At 35.1% G+C, this 20,051-nt stretch overlaps 1 protein-coding gene across 3 annotated transcripts in view; it reads left to right on the plus strand.

Moving 5' to 3' along the window:
- The window catches only part of ANGPT1 (angiopoietin 1), a 250,950-nt gene that overhangs the window by 158,242 nt on the left and 72,657 nt on the right, over nt 1-20,051 (plus strand). For 2 of the 3 annotated variants that reach the window (XM_082675101.1, XM_082675103.1), the window contains exons 3-4: nt 5,151-5,272; nt 17,189-17,421. In XM_082675101.1, coding sequence (XP_082531227.1) covers nt 5,151-5,272; nt 17,189-17,421 — 355 coding nt within the window. The remainder of the gene's footprint in view (nt 1-5,150; nt 5,273-17,188; nt 17,422-20,051) is intronic. The other variant, XM_082675102.1, reaches the window with a different exon arrangement.

Below are 20,051 nucleotides of genomic sequence, written 5' to 3' on the forward strand. Positions count from 1 at the left end.
TCCATAACCCAGTGAGGTTATCATTATATTATAAATACATTGTATGTTTATATATAATATAAATTAAAATATACAATATAATTAAAATAATTATATATAGTATTATCTATATATTATTATGACTAAAATTAATAATTCTCCAAGGTTAACTAATTTTCACATTCAAATTTCCTCAATTTTTCTGCCAAAAATTTTATAGACATTTTACTTTTCAAGACTTAATAGTCCCTTTTAATTTTGAGTAATCTTACATTTTTTAAAATTGAGGTATAGTTGATTTACAGTATTATATGTTTCAGATGTACAACATAGTGATTCACAATTTTTAAAGATTATACTCCATTTATAGTTATTATAAAATATTGACTATATTCCCTGTGCTGTACAATATATCCTTGTGATTTGTTTATACATAGTAGTTTGTACCTCTTAATCCCCTACCCCTATCTTGCCTCTCTCCTCACCTTCCCTCTCCCCACTGGTAACCACTAAATTGTTTTCTGTAACTGTGAGTCTGTTTCTTTTTTGTTATATTCACTAGTTTGTTTTATATTTTAGATTCCACATATAAGTGATAACATACAATATTTGTCTTTCTCTGTTTGACTTTCTTGTTTTTCTTGAGGTTTTGCTCTGTATACCGTCCCATATTCTTAAATTGTCTGAATATTTCTTTTACTCTTCCATCCCCTGTACTTTTTTTTTAAACTGGAAATTAAGTCTACAGGCTTAATTAGGTTGAGTTGAACGTGGTGGTGGGAGTACTTTGTAGAATTACTGGTCACGTCCTATTCCATCTCATCAGGAGGCACAAATGCCAGCTTGCCACCCTCTCAGTGACGCTATTTTAACTTGGTTAGGGTAAAAGGCTCCATAGCTCTCCATTCCAATTGTCCATTTTCCCCTTGGAAATTAACAAGAAAACTGTAGGGTGATACTTTGTCACGTTGCCCATCACTGACCAAATAAATTATTTCATTGATTTTGTAAAATGGTGATCTAACTCTCATTCCATGTACATGTACCAGCCTTCATTCTTCTGTAAAAGTCTGATTGCCAGGACATCATACCTTGTGTTATATATATATTTTTGAAAGACAGTTAAAGTAAAAGAAAACACAAACCTACAGCAAGGCTGATTGGAAAGTTAATATGCCAGTGAAAGAAATTTTCTTTTGTGGGAGATTTTCCTTTCAAGGAAGATTAGATGCACTCAAGTATTAAAGGGAAGCTGGATGAAATTATCTAGCTCACTTTCTTTAAAAAAAAATAGTAATTTTTATTTTTAAAATTTTGCTTATTTTTTAAAGAAAGAACTGAAATTTTATAGTCCATAAATCCGCAGTTCCAAGTCTTATATCTTCCTTACTGTGTGGTATATTCTGAAAAATTTAAGCTTTGAAATTGTTTCTTGGGGGCTTGTGTCATATACTCTTCACTTTCCCCTTTGCTTTGCTTTCCTTCTCCTTTCCTTTCCCTTTTTCTCCTTCTCTCTCTATCTCTTTCTTTCTTTTCTTTCTTTCTGGTATATGCTTTTAGAATGTGTTCAGGCTAAAGAAGGAAATGTCTTTTGTCATTTTAATGGAACACTTAGATTATTGCTAAGCAGCAATTTCCATAGACACACGGAAAGAAAGTGGTCAATTTATCATAGTTTCCTGTACAGTTCTCATCAGTTGCCTGCTTTTGAACTTTAGGCCTATTTTAATACCTCAAGGGAGGGAGCTGAAATAAAGCATCTATTGGGTTAAGGCGATGGGGAAAGAAGAGAAGGGGTTGGCTTTTGTGCTCAAAATCAGCCTGAGATGACCTGACACTTAGCCTGGACTTCTGAGATTTGTCGCCCTCTTTCTCCCACATTCAGATGCTGCTTTAGATTTGGGCTGTTATAATTGAAGTCCAGCTTGATACTCACCTGGCCTGCTACCCTCTCTTGTTACCCTCTGAGCGTGACGCAACTTGAAAACCGACTCACTATCCACTGCCTAGCGTATCATCTAACAAATAGCTCTGAGTGCCCCAGGATTCCAGGCCCCATGCTGGGCTCTGGCAGTTTGGAGGGCTCCAGATGGAGTAGTCCTGCCTCTGTGCAGCTGACATCCTCACGGGGCAGAAAGGCAGCATATGAGCATACTGACAGGATGATTTCCAATAGTGATGATTTCATAAAGAAAGTAAAACAAGGCCACCTGATGGAGGATAATGGGGGAGCTCCTCTACAGAGAATAGCCAGGAAGGGCCTCCTTAGGTAAGACATGAATGATGAAAAGAAATCAGCCATGCATCTGGGAAGGGGTGGACATTCCAGGCAGGGGAAACTGCAAAGACCCTGAGATGGAGATGAATTTGGCATGTTGGGGTAGCAGAAAGAAGGCCAATATTATTGGAGCATAATAAACAAGGGGGAGAGTTGAAAGGAAGTGAGATCTGAGAAGTAATCAGGGTCCTGATCACATAGGACCTTGTAGGGCTAGGCCAAGAACTTTGGAATTTGTTCTAATTGTAAAGGGAAGTCACTAGCATATTTAATATAGGAAATGACATCTGATTTGTGTTTTTAAAAAGATCACTCTGGTTGCTGTGTAGCAAGTGGACTTTGTAGGACAAAGTAGAGAAAAGTTAGGAGCTATAGTGTCTCCAGACTTAGATATAGGCAACTTCATCTTCAATTTTGGATGGTTCCATTTTGTTCTCAGTGTTCTCTCATGTTCTTCTCAGACATGGAAAAGAACAATTTTTGTCCTCTGTAAAATAAAAGTTTTGGTATTTGAGAATATCAGGAAGTATGATCAGAGAATACAGTGAATAAAGGAGAAAACAGATTTCATTTAACAGCATATGATATGCTTGATTCAGGGAGACAGTGTACATTGAGGGTCTTCTCTGTGCCAAGCACTGTTCTAAATCTCACTAAAAAATGTAGATGTGTCATCCCCTATTTTATTATTTTATAAATTGCCATTCTAGTTAATGAACAAACAAACAGAAAACTTGCCCAGACAAAAATATGTTTAATAGTTGAAGAAAGTTCTATCTTGTGCATCCTTCATCTTTACATTCTCTGCCATGTTTTTCCTCTGGGCTGCTTTTAACTCTGTCTTCAAATCTCAGGTCCTCTTGCTCCTGTGTTTCCTCAAATGAAACAATTCAGGATGGGAAATACTTTTTTAAAACTCTAGAACACTCCACAAATATGAGTTTTAACTAGTAGTCGTAACTTTTAGACTGGTTTTCAGATCCATATTCATGACAGTTGTATAAATGAATCATAGTAGCTTAAAACTTTCTTAAAGCTAAATGCCCCATCTCAGTATTCTTTTCCCTAACCCCCTGGCCCAACCCCTTCAGCAGGACTGGGGCTAGTCCTGCTGAAGGGGAATGAGAGCAAGTTATGCAAGACTGGATCATATATTTGTAGTAGCATATCCTGTCTTTATTTTAAAATGATATTCTGTTCAACTTGGATTTTTTTACATTAATTTTGATCTTTCAAAATGTTGCATTCAAATATTACTTATCTTGATTATTGAGTTTTTTGACACATCCTTAAATTTTACAACCCAGGCAGTTGCCTCTCTCATCTCACCCTAGTCCCTGTCCTGCTCCCCCTGCAAATACATCCCCTTTCCCCACAATCTCCATTAGCCCAAGCCCAGCCCTGATTGTGTCAGTATATTTTGGAAAGGCTTTTTCTGTGTGCATCTGATATAATTCCAGGTTTAGACCTGCTACAAAGAAGGAGGAAAGTTCTACTGGTGTCATTTTTAGAGGAGGACCCTTTAGATTGATATTGACCCTCCAGAAGGTTTCCCAGGTTCCTTTCAATACATAGTTCTAAAAAAGGTATGGTGGTTTTAAAAATTCTCAAATGACATAGGGAGCTTTTAAAACTATAATTTTACCTTCTTCCTTGCCCTTTTTACCTCCCTTAAAGAAGAAGGAGAAGGGGACAGGACAAAGGCAGTGGCACAGTTTGAAGGCATCTTCTAGGACTGGAATGTGTGTGATGTTTGCTTGGAGGATGGATAAGTTTGGGTTCATGGCTCAGACTCATGTTATATTAAAGCTTGACTAGAGCTTCCCTGGTGGCGCAGTGGTTGAGGGTCTGCCTGCCGATGCAGGGGACGTGGGTTCGTGCCCCGGTCTGGGAGGATCCCACGTGCCGCAGAGCGGCTGGGCCTGTGAGCCCATGGCCGCTGAGCCTGCGCGTCCGGAGCCTGTGCTCCGCAACGGGAGAGGCCACAGCAGTGAGAGGCCCGCGTACTGCAAAAAAACAAACAAACAAATAAAGCTTGACTAGCAGCATGAGTCTTTGTGATTCAAGATGAGGTAAACATTTACTGTTTCTTGAGGACCCAGCGCAGTGCAGTTGAAAGGATAACTAACAGTCTGTCTTCAGTGCATTCTGGGTTCCTGGTCACTTCATCTCCTCAGATGAAGACCCAGGATGGGTTATTTCTCCCTCTTCTTGGTTTTCTGTGTAAAGCCTTAGAATTAGAGTCACAGTATCTGGGTTTGAAACCCAACTCTTCCCTTGGTTCCTGTATGGTTTCTGGCTTCTCTCTGAACTTCAGTTGCCTCATTTGTAAACTGATCATAACAATTCCTCTTTTCAGTGTGTACCCATGTCCGTGATATGATGACATCTGGAAGGGCTGACATGAACTAACATGATAGGTGTTCAGTAATTGTGATCATGAATCTGTCTAAACTATATCACGAGTTTTTTGCACATTTCTAATTAGTTTTTGCGAGGTGATGGATCAAGGCAGACATGTTTTACATGCCTAGTAGTTATTCTTTGTTACACACAATATCTAAGACCTTGTACTAACATTTATCTTGTACTTGTAAATATCGGAGATAATCTATATAAGACAGTTAGCACAGGGGAACATCCTAGGGTTTGAGGAAATGAAAATTGAAATATGAAAATGGATTTAACAACTCAGTTTTCTCATTCAACTGCAACTTCAATCTTGAACAAATATAATGTTTGAGACATGTAAGGCATTAATTAGTAGAATGTAGACCATTTAATTATTCTAGAAGGAATATTATTTAAAAAGAAAACACAGCTAAATAAAAACCCCCAAATAATTGTTTTGACTCTTTGTAAAGATTGAAATGTTTTTATCTTTTATCTTAAGGTACTAAATCAAACTTCTCGACTTGAAATACAACTGCTGGAGAATTCATTATCAACATACAAGCTAGAGAAACAACTTCTTCAACAGACAAATGAAATCCTAAAGATTCATGAGAAAAACAGGTGAAGATTGTTGTATTCCAAAAATATGTACATTTGTACTTATTTATATCCTCCACCACTCTGCCAACTCTTAAAAAAAGATAGATGTAATTTGCAAAAAGAAAAATACGGAGCCAAATTAATTTTTAATATAAAAAGGAATGAGAGCTTAAGGTGACTACAGCAAGTAGGTCAACAATAAGATTAATACTGTTACTTACACTCTTGAAATATTTCTTTTTATAACTTTTAACACTAATTTATCTAATGTTCAGTTGTTCAAATCTTACCATATCCACAAAAATTAATTGATTCTATGACTAAATTTGGTGACACAAAATATTGACAATTTTCAGCAGAACCAAAAAGTAGGGAAAAGATAGAGCTTCTGAAACTCTGTAACTTGAATTGTCACTCTACCAGCCCTAAACCTTGTACAGAACTACCAGGTTTGAATTCAGAGATCTTTCACGGGAGAGAAGCAAATTTTCTTTTCAGAAAATTATTTCCCCATAAAGCTGATTCAAATGTTGTTTCCCCCTTCCATTTAAAGCCATTAACTCTGAACATAGTAAATTTCTTTGGTTAGCTTTATAGATGTGTTTTATAAACTATGAATCATCTCAGGTAAGTGAAAGGGACTTAAAGATCCTGATAGCCAGGATGATATATAGACTACATGATTTTGAAGTCACTGGCATTCATGATGGGCAATTCAGTCAAAGCACTGACCTCTGTAGAACAAATATATTGTATATTAACTGCATTTTCTTCTGGATATTCGGACAACTTGAAGAAGTTTCAGTTCTTATGCATTATATTGATTTAAAGATCTTTGTGTTGCTACAAACTAATTAAATACCACTGTCTCGGTGGAATCAGAGTTTCCACCATATTCCAAACGAGAAAGGCACCTAAGATCAACTGCTAGTTCTCCTTTTACTGTACAGATGAGGGAACAGACTCAGTGGAAGTGAGTGATCTATCCAAGGTCACACAGCTTGCTGGTGGCACAACTAGGAATGTAATCCAGGTTTCTTTATTCCTAGTCTTTCTCTTTCCACTGTAGCGCATGATCTCTCAGTACTGTCTTCAACCTAGAAGGATTTCCCAACTTTATGCAAAGTGTAGGCCTTAATGACAATGATTATAATTAAACTTTTACATGAAGAAGATAAACCTGACTTTTGGTTTAGAGTCTGAAAGGGGTCAGTCCATGTTTTGTGACTTGTATTTCTAAGTCCTACATTTGTTTATCTTTGTACTATGTCATGGGGTAAACTGTATAACTAAATAACTATAAATAAACTTGACAGGACTTGACTCTGAACTGGTTGCATGATGAAATGTTCTGGAATTGAAAATCCTGTTTAAAAGTACCATTTATCCCACTGCATTTTCACAGTAACCAGACACATACATGTAACAGGTATACTTTACGGCAACTATCCCTTGATTTAGGGGTCCTACCATGCTTTAACTTTGTCGCTAAAAGCAAACCCCATTTATAATCACGTTTCAAGATGCTATTGTGAAAGCTTTGTCTAGGAATGAAGAAGTAAAATAATGACAATTTTAATGTATTCTTAGGTTGTTTTTATAATTCTATAAATAACACACATTTATTGTAGAAAAGTGAGCAGGTATACAAGAAAATTAAAAACCATAATCCCATCACATTGAGAGAGCTTCATGTGTTGCTGTATAAAAAATATAAATATGTTTTCTCAAAAAGTTGTGTCATGCTATACATACTGTTTTGCAGCCTGCTTTCTGTGGAGATAGATACCTTTTTTAATCAGTAAAGATCCCTCTAGTATAATTCTTAATAACTACATGATATTTCATTTTATAGGTGTAACCTAGGGTCGTTTTGATTCATCTCTCACTAAGTGTGTGGCCACATATGATTTCTCTATTAAAAAAGTCATCAGCATGAATTTACACTCTTCAATTCTCCTGCTGCTGCTATGTGTATTATTTTTTGGTGTATGTCTGACACTTTAGCTGGGAGGCCTGAAAGTGCTCACCCTTAACTACAAAAACAAATGCTTTTCTTAAGTGTCACTTGTACTCTGCTCTCTCCGTCTCTTCTTGTCTCTGTCTCTTTCCCTCCTTCCTGCTCATATTCATTCTTTCTCTTCTTTTCTTTCTTCTTCCCCCCTTTCTTCTCCTTCCCCCACTCTCCCTCCTCCTCTTTCTTCTTCTTCCTCTCCTCTTCTTCTAAATATACCCTACCTACCCTAATTCCAGATCATGTTGGATTCTTTTGTCTTTCCATTATGATTCTTCATATGGCACCTGGTATCATTTCCTTCTATGGTATTCTCACCATAGAATAATTTTTTTTCAACAGCAACTGCTTAAAAAATGTTCTCTCTGTTCCATCAGTAAAGCTGAGTCAAAGTTTGAGCTCTCAGAAGAGCTGCACTGCGGCTCAAGTGTGCAGGGTTTCTCCATGTGCCAAGACCTCTCAGAGGAATCTGACTCCTGATCCCAAGCACATACATGCCTTCTGCTGATGAGTTTTTCCCTCACTGAATTCTAATTTCTAAGGAAAATTCAGGTTTTCTTATATATACAAATCACACCATTTATTGATAATGATAACTTTTCTCAAGATTATAACAATTTCATTTCCTAGCAGTATAGGTATTTCACAGTGAATTCAGGGATTTAGATTTTAACTTGAAATTCATTTCTGCGCTCATGCTGAAAAAAACCTAGATGCATCTTTTATTCCTACTCTGCACCCCTTAGTTTTTGAGCCTCAAGTATGACATTACCTCACATGTGGTTCCTTGGGGTATTTTTCTATCAAAGTGCTGAATCTCCTGGCATTTCCATATCTCTGTAGTTATCTGTGTCTTCCTATTGACGGGTCCATGTGTATAATGGAGTGTTGGTGCGACATCTCTTCTTAAACCAGGCATATTCTTCCACGAACCATTTAGAAGAAAAGTGTTTTTCTTTATACAAGGCAGAAGTACCCATCTGTGATACACAGCATACTTTCCCTATTATGTTTATTATTATTGTTTATTTTCATATGGGAAATGGAATTGGAGGAACTCTGCCAAGCTCTTTCTAGATCAACAAAGAAACGTGCCCCCCCCCATACCATTTAAGTGGATAGAAGGTGAAGGTCAAGCATGAAGCTGTTTATGTAATTTAAAATAGTTTATTGATCATCCATACCTATTCCTTAAATGAATCTTAATCCTCCAAATGCAACAAGAAGCTATTTCTACATTGAGGCATCTATGAAATGTAAGAACAACATGCCATTTGTCGGCCAGGTCTGGTTTGGATCAGCTAATACACTTTGCAAAGGGGATTATCTAAATTACGCTTTGCTTCCTCCCCCGGGAATGTTAGGTGTTGTGTCTGGGTGTGTGACTTACCAGTTTTGAGTATGATGGGGCCTCAGCTGCCAAGTCAGTGAACTGGCCCTTCAGAGGGTCCACCACTTCTTTGGCACCACTTCTTTGGCAGAACACAGAGGAATATTTTATGGACAGGATTATACTACACAATCATGCTGAGAAGTCCTGCTGATTTACATCCTGACAAATTAAATGCATCACTTGTAGGGTTGAAAACAGAATTTTGGCCTCATTAGGTTCACTTCTTTATCCCCTAAAGGGCAAAAGGCACAAAGCAGGAGTAGGATTAACAACACTTGCTCTGCTGTTTGTTTTCCTAACAATCTAGTTGGGGGTGACTCCAAGAAGCTTCCAGTTTGCTTTTTTTAGGATTTCTTTTTATTGGATGCTATCCTAATCTCAAAACTTGGTTTCATTCCTTACCTCAAGGAAATAGCACTTAGAAGTAAGAGATCAGTAACTGGCCCATATAATTGAAATTATACAACCAAGAACTCAAAAAAGGGAAAGCATTAATATTTACCTCACACAGAGGGTTGGTATGACAAAGTGAGACATGTAATTGTCAACTTTTATTGGATTTCTCCAGTATATTTCTGCTCAAAAAAATAGAAAAGAGAGGTAGACAGGGAAGGATGTCATAATGCAGATCCCTTCAGCTGAGCTAAATATGTAACTGGATCTTCTGGTGTCAAGATTTGGTCAGCTGACTAGGTTTCAAGGCACCTGTCCATCTGTGACTTAACCCCAACTTTTTCCAAGGTTGGAGCATAGCCAGGTGAAAAAAATATTCTAGAACAAATTCTTCTGCCTCACCAGGGTACACAGGAAGAGAAATCAACACTCCATGTGTACAAAGATGGAGGCCTTGGGCTTTCTTGATCAAACTTGTGTTGAATATGCAGAATGAAGATTAGGGAAATCTTCAGTTAGACCATTTAGAGTGAAGTGAAACTACACAAATGGTGGTCATTCTGACATAGTTTCAGCAAAATTATCTGCCTAGTTATCTAATATCAGGCAGGCGAACATCTAAGCCAGGTGCTTTACATACACTACTGCTAATCCTCCAGCTAATCCTGCAAACTATCTATTGTTATTTTCATTTTATATGAAGAAACTCAAGTTCAAAGAGGTCAGGTAACTTGCCCATGACCAAACAGCTGATGTATGGCAAAATTAGCATTCAAGTCCATATGATTCTCTGTCTTAATTATTATAAAAATGTTTTTCCAATATGATGCAGCCTCAGGATTAATTGATGTGGTTGTCAAGTTATCCTCAGCATAATCAAATACAAATTTGGAGAAAGGGATAGGCTAGTTGTTTTTGGCCTACTCCTATACAGATTGTTATTTATTCCTCCTAATACTAGAGTAGGAAATATAAACTATTTATTTTACCTTGGGAATTCACTGAACTTATTTGACAAGCTCCATCTATCTTCTAGCTTAGAGGTTATGGGAAGCTATTAAGTTAATTTTAAGTTGTTGAAGTGTGTATAATTTCAAGATACTAAATTATACCTTGCTAACAAATTTTTGTAATGGAATAGTGAAGTATTGATTTTTAATACTTAATATGCCTAAATAAATGAAAAGTTAAATCACAGTCTTTCTAATCAAAGTTATCCTCCATTTGATAAGTTCTTTACAAAATACTAAAGTAAAATCACAACGTTATCAGTCACTGTTTATGTTGTCAATTCTATCTTCTAAATGTTTTTCCAACCTATCTTTTTCTTTCTATTTACTCTGACTCTGTCTTAGGTCAAAATCCTATTAATTTTTGTCTTAGCCATTGCAGTGACCTCTTTGCATGGCTTACACCTCATGTCTCTCAAACCTATCATCCCAAAGTCTGCTAAAATTCTAAACTTCAAGTCAGATTATTTTTCCCATTTTTTTAGGTCTCCACACACACTAGTTCAGCACAACTGTTAAATCTCTAGATAGCATCTGCCCAACCCTCTTCTCGTTCTCTGTAAGGGACTGAGGAAAGTTCAAGTTCTTTAGCATGGAACATGGTCCATGATCATTATAATCCTAATTTTATAGCCTTACTTTCAGAAGTCTTCTTACATTTTAGAAGTATGGTCTAATAGCTAAGAGCAGGAGCTCTAAGGTCAGACTGCCTGGGTTTGCCTTGATTCTGCTGTAAATAACTCGGCCACATATTACTTGTGTGACATTGAGCAAGTTGTGTAAACTCTGTGCTTTGGTGTTCTCATTCGTAACACAGGGATGATGATGATAGTGGTACATGGAGTTGATGTGAGGATTAACTGAGTTATTGCATATGAAATACTGAGGGCAGTGTTTGAAACACATAATAAGTGTTTAATCATACTAGTTGTTAGTATCACTGAAGACGATGTTTTTTCAGACATGTTTGATGTTTGTCTTGTCTGGAATGCCTTGTAGTCCTTTATTCAACTCACAAACTTCTGTCTCTTCAAAACTCAGTGCAGGTATTACCCCTCCAAGAAACTTTCTGACTCTGCCAAATAGATTTGCTCATTACAACTTATGTGGTAACACTCTACCTTGTTTTTTCCTCCCATTACTTCACTTATCCCATCACATTGTAATGTGTGTGTGTGTGTGTGTGTGTGTGTGTGTGTGTGTATCTCTACTACTGGGCTGTGACCTTCTGGAACACAGAGACTGTGTTTTATTTATTTCTGTCTTCATGCTCCCAGGCACAGTTCTCTACACATAGTATATAGAGTATTAAATGCTTTTTGAATGTTGACTGATGAACTGGCAAATGAACTGGCAAATATCCCAATAAATGTCATTTATCTATGTACACAGAAACACACATACAATTTAAAAAATATTTTAATGGAAAACAGATCACATAGTTTACATTAAATATTGTAAACATATTCATTGTTCTTAACATAAATAAAATACAGATGGCTTTTATACCACTATTCTGCATCCCCAAAAGCACATTGCATGGCAGCCAAGGTTATCAGTGCACATTTTGAGTTCACTAATTCAACCCAATTTTTTCATCTCTAGACAGCATCTTCTCAGACCATTCTAGACTCATGACTGTTTACCACATCACTCTGATTGATAAAAAAATCAACACAAACTTAACTGATTTAAATTTTAAATTTTATAGAAGTGTATAAATTGAAATTCAGAGTCCCAAATTCCGTATTCCTCCACCGCCTGCAGAGAATCATCATTAACAGATTGGCAGTTTGGTGCCTATTCTTCCAGACTTCTTAATGAATATACTAATTATACATGTGTATATGGAGTGTGCATGTTTATCTGTGTGCTTACAGAGATACACACCCATATACAATTACACATATGCACAAGTACATATTTAAATCATATATGTGTATGTGTATAGATTGTAACTGTTTTTAAGATGCTGGGGTTTTGTACTTTATAACAGTTTATCATAGATATATTACACATGTAGCTATATACACATATAACTCATTCATTGCTCGAGATGCACCAAAATTTACAATTTAGTAGATCTTTTATGTGATTATTTTAAATGTTCAAAGATATTAACAAATTATCTGCAAATTTGACATTCTCCCCAAGTGTGCATGGGCTTTCTGGCTTCCCCAAACCTTGCTAGCCATTTGATTAATCTTGTCTACCCGAGAGGTAATGTTGTGCATCTTTTCCTGGTTATTGACCATTTGCATTCTTCGTCTGTGACTAGCCTATTCATGTATGTTTCTCATTTTTCTATTAGATTGTTTATCTAATATCTTTATTTCCTCATATAAGCTCTTTAATGGATGTTAAAATTTTGTTGTATATGTTGTAAATATTTTCTCTAGTTTGTCATTTATTGTTCAACCTATTTTTTACAGAAGAACTATGATTTTATGTTATGAAGTGTATATATATTTTTTCTTCTTGGTTTCTGGCTTCCACAGTATATTTAGCTTATTCTTATTTACCCCAAACTTTAAAAAATTTATTTGACAATGTTTACTTGTAGTGATCTATGCTTCTGTTCCACATTTGAATTACAGAAATGTTTAACTTCATATTAAATATGAAGTTTGAGAGAAAATTTACTGTGTTCAAGTTAGAAACTTAAAGTATAAATTTAACCTGAACTTACTGTGCCCTTGCTTGAATGGGGGAAAAAGATCATTCTTTAAAACCCATATTTGCAACATGTGTTGACACCATACAGATTAAAAATAATTTAAAAATTGAAACATCTGTAAGGAGATTCAGACAGATGAAAATGAGAAGGTTTCTGTATTTTTTTAACATCTTCCTCCTTGTTTGAGGGCTATACTTATATACATAGAGCTTAGGCAACTGTCACTCCTGTGAATTCAGTTGCTCCTATGTTAAGAACCCTATTGTGGGAAACAATTTGAAAGGGAGAGCTTTTTCTGTGAAAGCTTCAAGATGTGTTCAGTGATTTGAAATATTTCCAGTAAGATATGTTGGAGGAGGCAGACTGAAAATTAGGGGAAAAAGTCAACCAAAAACTTCAAATAGGGCTTTATATATACTCAATTAGAGCCTTTTGCTGAAGTTAAAGGCCTAGATTATTTTGTTTATTTTATTCTTCATTAAAGTGCACCTCTGCCTCAAACTAGAAGTTAAGTGCCAAATTCTATGCATGTCTCTTCTCAAAGTGTTTCTAGAAGGATGAGAAACGTGAAGTATTGAGAATCCTGTGAGAAACTCTCTGTCTTTGGATTTTACGTTCAATTTGAATAGATTTAGGTGCAGAGTGTCATAAATTGTTGTTCCATGGAACACTAATCCTAAAGGATGCATCATGATAAAATTATTTATTTAATTTAGCATTCCCCAAAACTTGACAGTAGAACTCAACAATGGAATGCCTAATAAAAATACACTGAATGCACTCTAGAAAACAGTACACTGGAGTTTGGAATCAACATCCAGGTTTTGGATTATGCATTTAAACCTAAACTAAACTTGCTGCTGAAGGCCATCATAGAGAAAATATGACTACTTTGCCAATTGAATTTAGGACAGTGGAGTTGTCATGTTGTCCTTCAGATCAACCTTTGTATATAGAAGTCTCCGTGCCTAGGTGAGCTGGCCTCTCCCAGCTGACCTGGATAGGGAAAAGTAAGAGAAACAATAAAAGGCCTCAGGACAAAATGGGATATGATCAATATATTGAGTAAGAAAATTAAATTTAATGGCAGAGGAGTTAAGGCAGAGTGATATTTAAGAAAATCTCAATTCAGATTTTTTTTTAAATGGCTCAGCAAAGAAATTTTGTTTTTATATGTGGAGAAGATGGATAGGTTAAAATATTGTGAAAGACAAGCTCCCAAAAATAACCAGATGGAAAGCAGCAAATACTAAAGAGATGTTAAGTTGATGCCTTGATTCTTGGCAAAATATAAGCGGGTGGAAGTAGATAGAGATTATGTTATACTAAATCAAAGAGATGAGACACTAAAGCTAGTTTTCATAGCACTGGGTTGTCATGGGCAGATTTCTAGTCTAAGTTAGAAGACATGGCTTTTTATTTTGGTTATGACACAGTATGTACACAATTTTATACAAGATATTTAGATTCTTACCTATAAACTGGGGCTTATAACATCTACTCACTCTGTATCACTATATTACTTTAAGAATCAAAGGGGTTTTAAAATGCTACACAACTAAAATGATGTATTACAACAATGTGATTAGTAAGTGAAGATGGTATATGAATATTTTCTGGCAGAAGAGTTTTGGATTCAAGCCAGTTTGGATATAGTGAGGAAGGGCTGACTTCCCAAGTAGATAATAACTAATGGATGAGAAGTATCAAAGAAAAGAGGATAGTATTTTTGGAAGCCAGATATGAAGAGAAGATGGAAGGGAGTGATGAGTGGTATCAAAAAGGTATCAGTTTTGCCTGAAGAAGTCTAAAAAGTTGTCATTAATATAAAGGGTATCTCTAGTAAATAAAGTTAATAGAGAATTACTAGAGTACAAAAGTTATTAAAGAGAATCCAAGTGAAGAAATAAGATGAGAAAATGACTAGAAGAGATAATTAACTGGTAAGACCTGCCATTTGGGAAACAGTGTGACATGTTTCCAATTTGCTTATAGTTTTTAATGCATATTTGTTTTTAATGAAATATTTCATTCCCAATCCAGTGAGATGTCTGATACACAGCAGGCTTCTTACTTCCCTGAGCAGTCCCTTCTTTATTTTACATGAATATCTATTTTAAGATGACAGGCTATGTTGATATCATTTGATAACTGGTAGTCATGGTGCATTAAGGTTGTTTGGTGAATTATGAAAATTAACATTCTTTCCAACATGCTAAGTGTATACTCCTTTTACTTGGGAAATGCAGACCTTTTCTTCCACAAGCCAGTGTTGAGAATTTTTTCCTTTGGTACCAGGACTTCTTTGATCAACTTTCCATTCTCATCTCTTTCCAAAATATCCTGAAAATCAAAACAAAACAGACAAAAAGCTCCTTTATTGACATCTCAGATAGTAGCCAGCTTTTAGTATATGTCTTCTTGAACAAAGAATGCATCAAAAGTAGAAAGTGTCAAAACACGTATGCAAAAAAAAAAAAGTGTTATGTATGAAATAGAAGTTTCTTATAGCTGCTTTTTTTCATTTGAGGTTTTTCTCTTTCCTTTTTTTCATTTCATTTCTCTCTAAAAATGAATCCTTAGAGTAAGAATAGTGTCATTTTACATAGTGCTGAGAGCACTGTTGGCACATAGCAACTAATAAATATGAATTATAACTATAGCATGATATTTTCCAAGCCAGAATGTTACCTACTAATTAGTAAAACTGAAAGGCCAGTGCTCATCTTATTTCAGGAACAAAATGGTAATTCAGAATTTTTATCCAGTATTTTATGACTATACATCCAGATGTTGCTCTTTACATTAAATTCTAAGGTTTCTTGGTAGTATACTATAACTCTTGTGAATTTAAAAGAAAAATTTCCCATAAGTTAACTGACTCTATTTTATGGGCATTTAACATCTGATCATTACCCTAGAAAGAGAAACAAAAATTATTAAAAAGTAAACTGAGGAAGAGCTAAGGCATCCGTTGTGGTTAATTCTCAGATCTGAAGGCCAAAAATTAATGGGCACAGAAGACAACCTCCTCTGACATCCATAGCAAGTACACTAATCACTTAAACCAGTGGGTGGGTAAACTTTTTAACCAGTAAAAAGGCTTTTGGTTGTATTTTGTTTAGTTTTGTTTGTTTTTTAACTACTAACTTTTCCAGCAGCAAGTTATTGACACAGAAGAAAACACTATAAGACAATGAATCATGCCTGCTCCTTTAGAGGTACTCTCATCCTACTCTGACTTCCTTGCCTGAATTTTTCATTTCCAAAATACTCTTTAAAAAATATAAATAACCGTCACATTTTCCCCAAATCACTATACATTTTATGATTTAAGTATTAAGTTTAAAACATTCCCTAGTGTCCCCTTTTTGAAAACTTATAGGAATGATTCAGTGCTATATTTCTCCAAGGTAAATTAAGTGCCCAATCTGGTATGTTACATTTGAATAACACCTTGTAAACTAAGGACTGGTTGAACCTTCTGAAAATGGAACTGAGAAAACTGAATAAGGCTTTTCTCTGAGGGATACTAGTATATTATACACTCTATAAAATGTAAATGCTTTTTATTCCCAGTCAGTTGCTAGGATCCAAGAGTGCTTCTGCATTCTCTATCATTTTTAATGTGTAATAAGCAAAGGGAGTATCCTGTGAAGAGTTCTGAGAGAAGGACGGCTCTCAGTTGAAGACTGCATCACTCTGAGCAAAGCTTCCCAAGTTCTTTTGTAAGACCATGCCACCAGCCTAACACGGTCTTCCTTTTCGGAACCAAGTATTCAGTGATGTGGAACTTGCAGTGCCTTTAGGCCTTATCCTAAAGCTTAGATTGAGAGATAAAGTAAGCTAGTGGTTATGATACAGGACCAGATATCAAAAATCCCAAGAAATATAATTCATTATGACTTTAGATAGCTTACTTTCTGGTCCTGTGATTTCTGCATCAATTTGCTCTTCCTTGACATCACGAAACTATTGTGAAATTTAATCACTGTGAATGTTTTGAGAATCCCAAATGAATGAAGCAAAGTAAATATGTTTTGTTCATACATTTTTCTGAACTGTTGTTTCTATTTCTTATTGTACCCATTTCTTTAATGAAAATTATACTATAATTTCTGCAGACAGGGTCCAAGTCAACTACCCTGGATATAAGATACACCCCAGGAAATAAACATTACTCTAACAATAAGTGATCTAATAATTCTTCATTTCACATGCTGTATATGTCACTCCTCTTTTATATATATATATATATATATATATTTATATATTTATATAATATTTATATTTACATATATATATTTTTCTGAGTCTCTCACTTAAAAAATATTTCCATGATGAAATACCTGACTAAAGTTTCTCACTTTAAATAAACTCAGGAACTAATTGAATCACAGCTTTTTTTATAGCATTTTTAAAACTAAATTTTATCTTCACTTCCTTGTAGTTTATTAGAACATAAAATCTTTGAAATGGAGGGAAAGCACAAGGAAGAATTGGACACCTTAAAGGAAGAAAAAGAGAATCTTCAAGGCTTGGTTACTCGTCAAACATATATAATCCAGGAACTGGAGAAACAATTGAACAGAGCCACCACCAATAACAGTGTCCTTCAGAAGCAGCAGCTGGAGCTGATGGACACAGTGCATAACCTTGTCAACCTCTGCACTAAGGAAGGTGGTAAGAATTTCTTTCTTACTTTGGTATAGTAAATATCTTATTTAATTATGGAGCAAGCAAATATTCAATATAACTTTCTTAGTTGCATCAGTTGCTGTGTAGAAGCAGCAAAAGAACTTTATTCTTAGAAGCATTTCATGAAGTTACACTGACAATTTTCTCATGTTTTTAACTTCAGAGAGAGTATTCATAAGCTTGAATATTGACTTTACAACATCTTTCTAAAAGGACTTTCTAATTTCTTCTTTTTTTTACTGGTCTTTTAGCCTTAGATAAAATCTATATTTTCATGGGTAAATATTTGGTATCATGATGTTAGACACTTAACTATACAGGACAGAAATTGGCCAATATTAGAGATTAGTTCATAGTGCTTAGGAGAGTTTCAGGAGAGTTCCCATTTTAAAACTATTTTTTTTGCAAAGGAGGAGAGGGAAGAGTTGCCTGTAGAGAAAAGGAGATATAGAAGTTCTTAATAACTATTATGAGGAAGAAAGAATATTTGTTACTAAAAGTCTGTATTAAGATTATTTACACAGTCCTGTGTGGAGAAGACCTAACCGGGTGTATGGGCAAATTTATTCTGGGGTGTCTTCATGACCGTGGAAATAACAAATCTTTAATGTCACTAGAATATCTGGAGCCATTTAATCATTGGAAATATTGCAGGCCTGTGTCTCTTTAGAAGACATCCATTCATCTGTCCATGTATCCACCCACCAATTATTGAATAAATGCCTCTGTGTGCACTTGTCCACTTCAAGCAGAACCTCACCTGAGCCTCAGGAGAGCTCTTCAAAGTTTGGAGCTTAAGGTCATCTTCTGTAGTTCTGCTCGCTAATCAGCCTTTCTGTTAGTGAACACAGAACGGTAAATGGTGATGAGTGAAAGAGAACACCACTTACATCTGAAAATCATGGTTGTCATTAAGTTGTGGCTTATGTGATCATTCATGTAATGGTTCAGTGTGCATATGCAATATACATAATTGGCGGCTCCTTTAATTTAATAGTGGGCTTGAGCTATCTGAAAAAATACTCAGTTCCATACTCTCGTGAATAGATATGAATATAGAGGATAACTCCATATTAAGTGATCTTGCTTTAAAGACATTTCACATTTCTCTATTACACTCCATTACCTTGAGTTATATCTCCTTTAGATAATCTAAACAAGCCCTTAATATACTTTGTAAAGAATATGTTTTAAACAGTGAGTTCCCAGAGCTCCATTTGGGTGTGCTCAGAAATGTGATTGGGAAAGAAAAAACCTGCTAATCAGTCAGAGCCTGACAAAACTTTGAGTTAGAGTCTACTGAAAGGAAAGCATGGTAGAATTTTGCCAGAGAATTTTAATAGAGCTCATGAGTATTTAGAAATTAAGTATTAATATGAGACATATCTATTCTCATATTGAACTGAATACATTTGGGGAAAGATTGAAAACATATTTTTCTTATCATCCTGAGACTCCTGAGACGTAATGCACATGGAGTTGAGTAATTCTTTTTTTTATGATGTTAGAAATATCAAGCCCTGTTGATTCTCACAGAGCTCATATGTCTGCCTGCTTATCATAATTTCACTTCTTTTCTAAGTATTGTCCAATAAATATGTCTTTAAGCTTTTGGAGGCAGGAGGGTGACTTCAAAATTAAAATTCCTGGCTAGTTTTGGTCTTTGGGTGCAGTGTCAGGCAACCAAACATCTGTTCAATTCAAAAAACATAATTTATTGAACAATTATTATGGCACTCCTGATAGATGCTACCCATAGCATCCGCTCAGGGTATGAGAAAAGTAACTGTGTCTATTCTATGATATAGCACATCCAAAAAATACTACTACTACTACAGAGTGAGACAGAAATTGTCTAATACTCCAGACCTCTAGACATTTATTTTCTTTTTAATGATAAAATTCTAAAATAAATCCTGCTTTAACTATAGGATTTGTAATCTTAATGTAAGCCTATTGCCCTATTATCCAATGGATTCTATGCTCTTATAATCATAGATTTTGTTTGCTTCTTATTAATCTTTTTTTTCTTTAATCCCACAGTTAAGTATTCTACTAAGTATTTGGTCATTTAAGAACTCATAAGAGACACAAAAATGGGAAATGTCTCTCACTAAGTTTTCCATAAAGATTTTACTTCTTTGCATATCTTCATTTTCACTGGCACCATAGTCTTCAGTTATGGTGAATTTAAAACTTAAATGAGTGATTTCATAATACTAGATTAAATATCAGTTACTAAAATGAACTTTTATTTCATTCTAATTCTAAAACACATAAGTAAAATCTCTCCCTACTTAAGACCAAAAGTTTATTTATCAAGCAGATTTATTATTTATCAAAGATTATATATAAATGTTCTACTTTTAAATATAAATATATGCAAATAAGCCTAAATCAATACATCACAATAAATGTATCACTTTTCTAAAATGTATATTTCAAAAATGCAAAGAGTAGTCTTCTGAAGGATCTTCCAAAAACATTATGAACTGTGTCATAATCCAAAAGACTAAAAATTTTAATTGACCTTAAGGGTCCTCTCTTTCTAACTTGACTCAGTCAGTCATTTATGGAGACAGCCTGAATGTAATACTACAAAGCAAGAGAAAAAT

Source organism: Grampus griseus (assembly GCF_964374135.1).
Source record: "Grampus griseus genome assembly, chromosome: 17".
Lineage (NCBI taxonomy): Eukaryota > Metazoa > Chordata > Mammalia > Artiodactyla > Delphinidae > Grampus > Grampus griseus.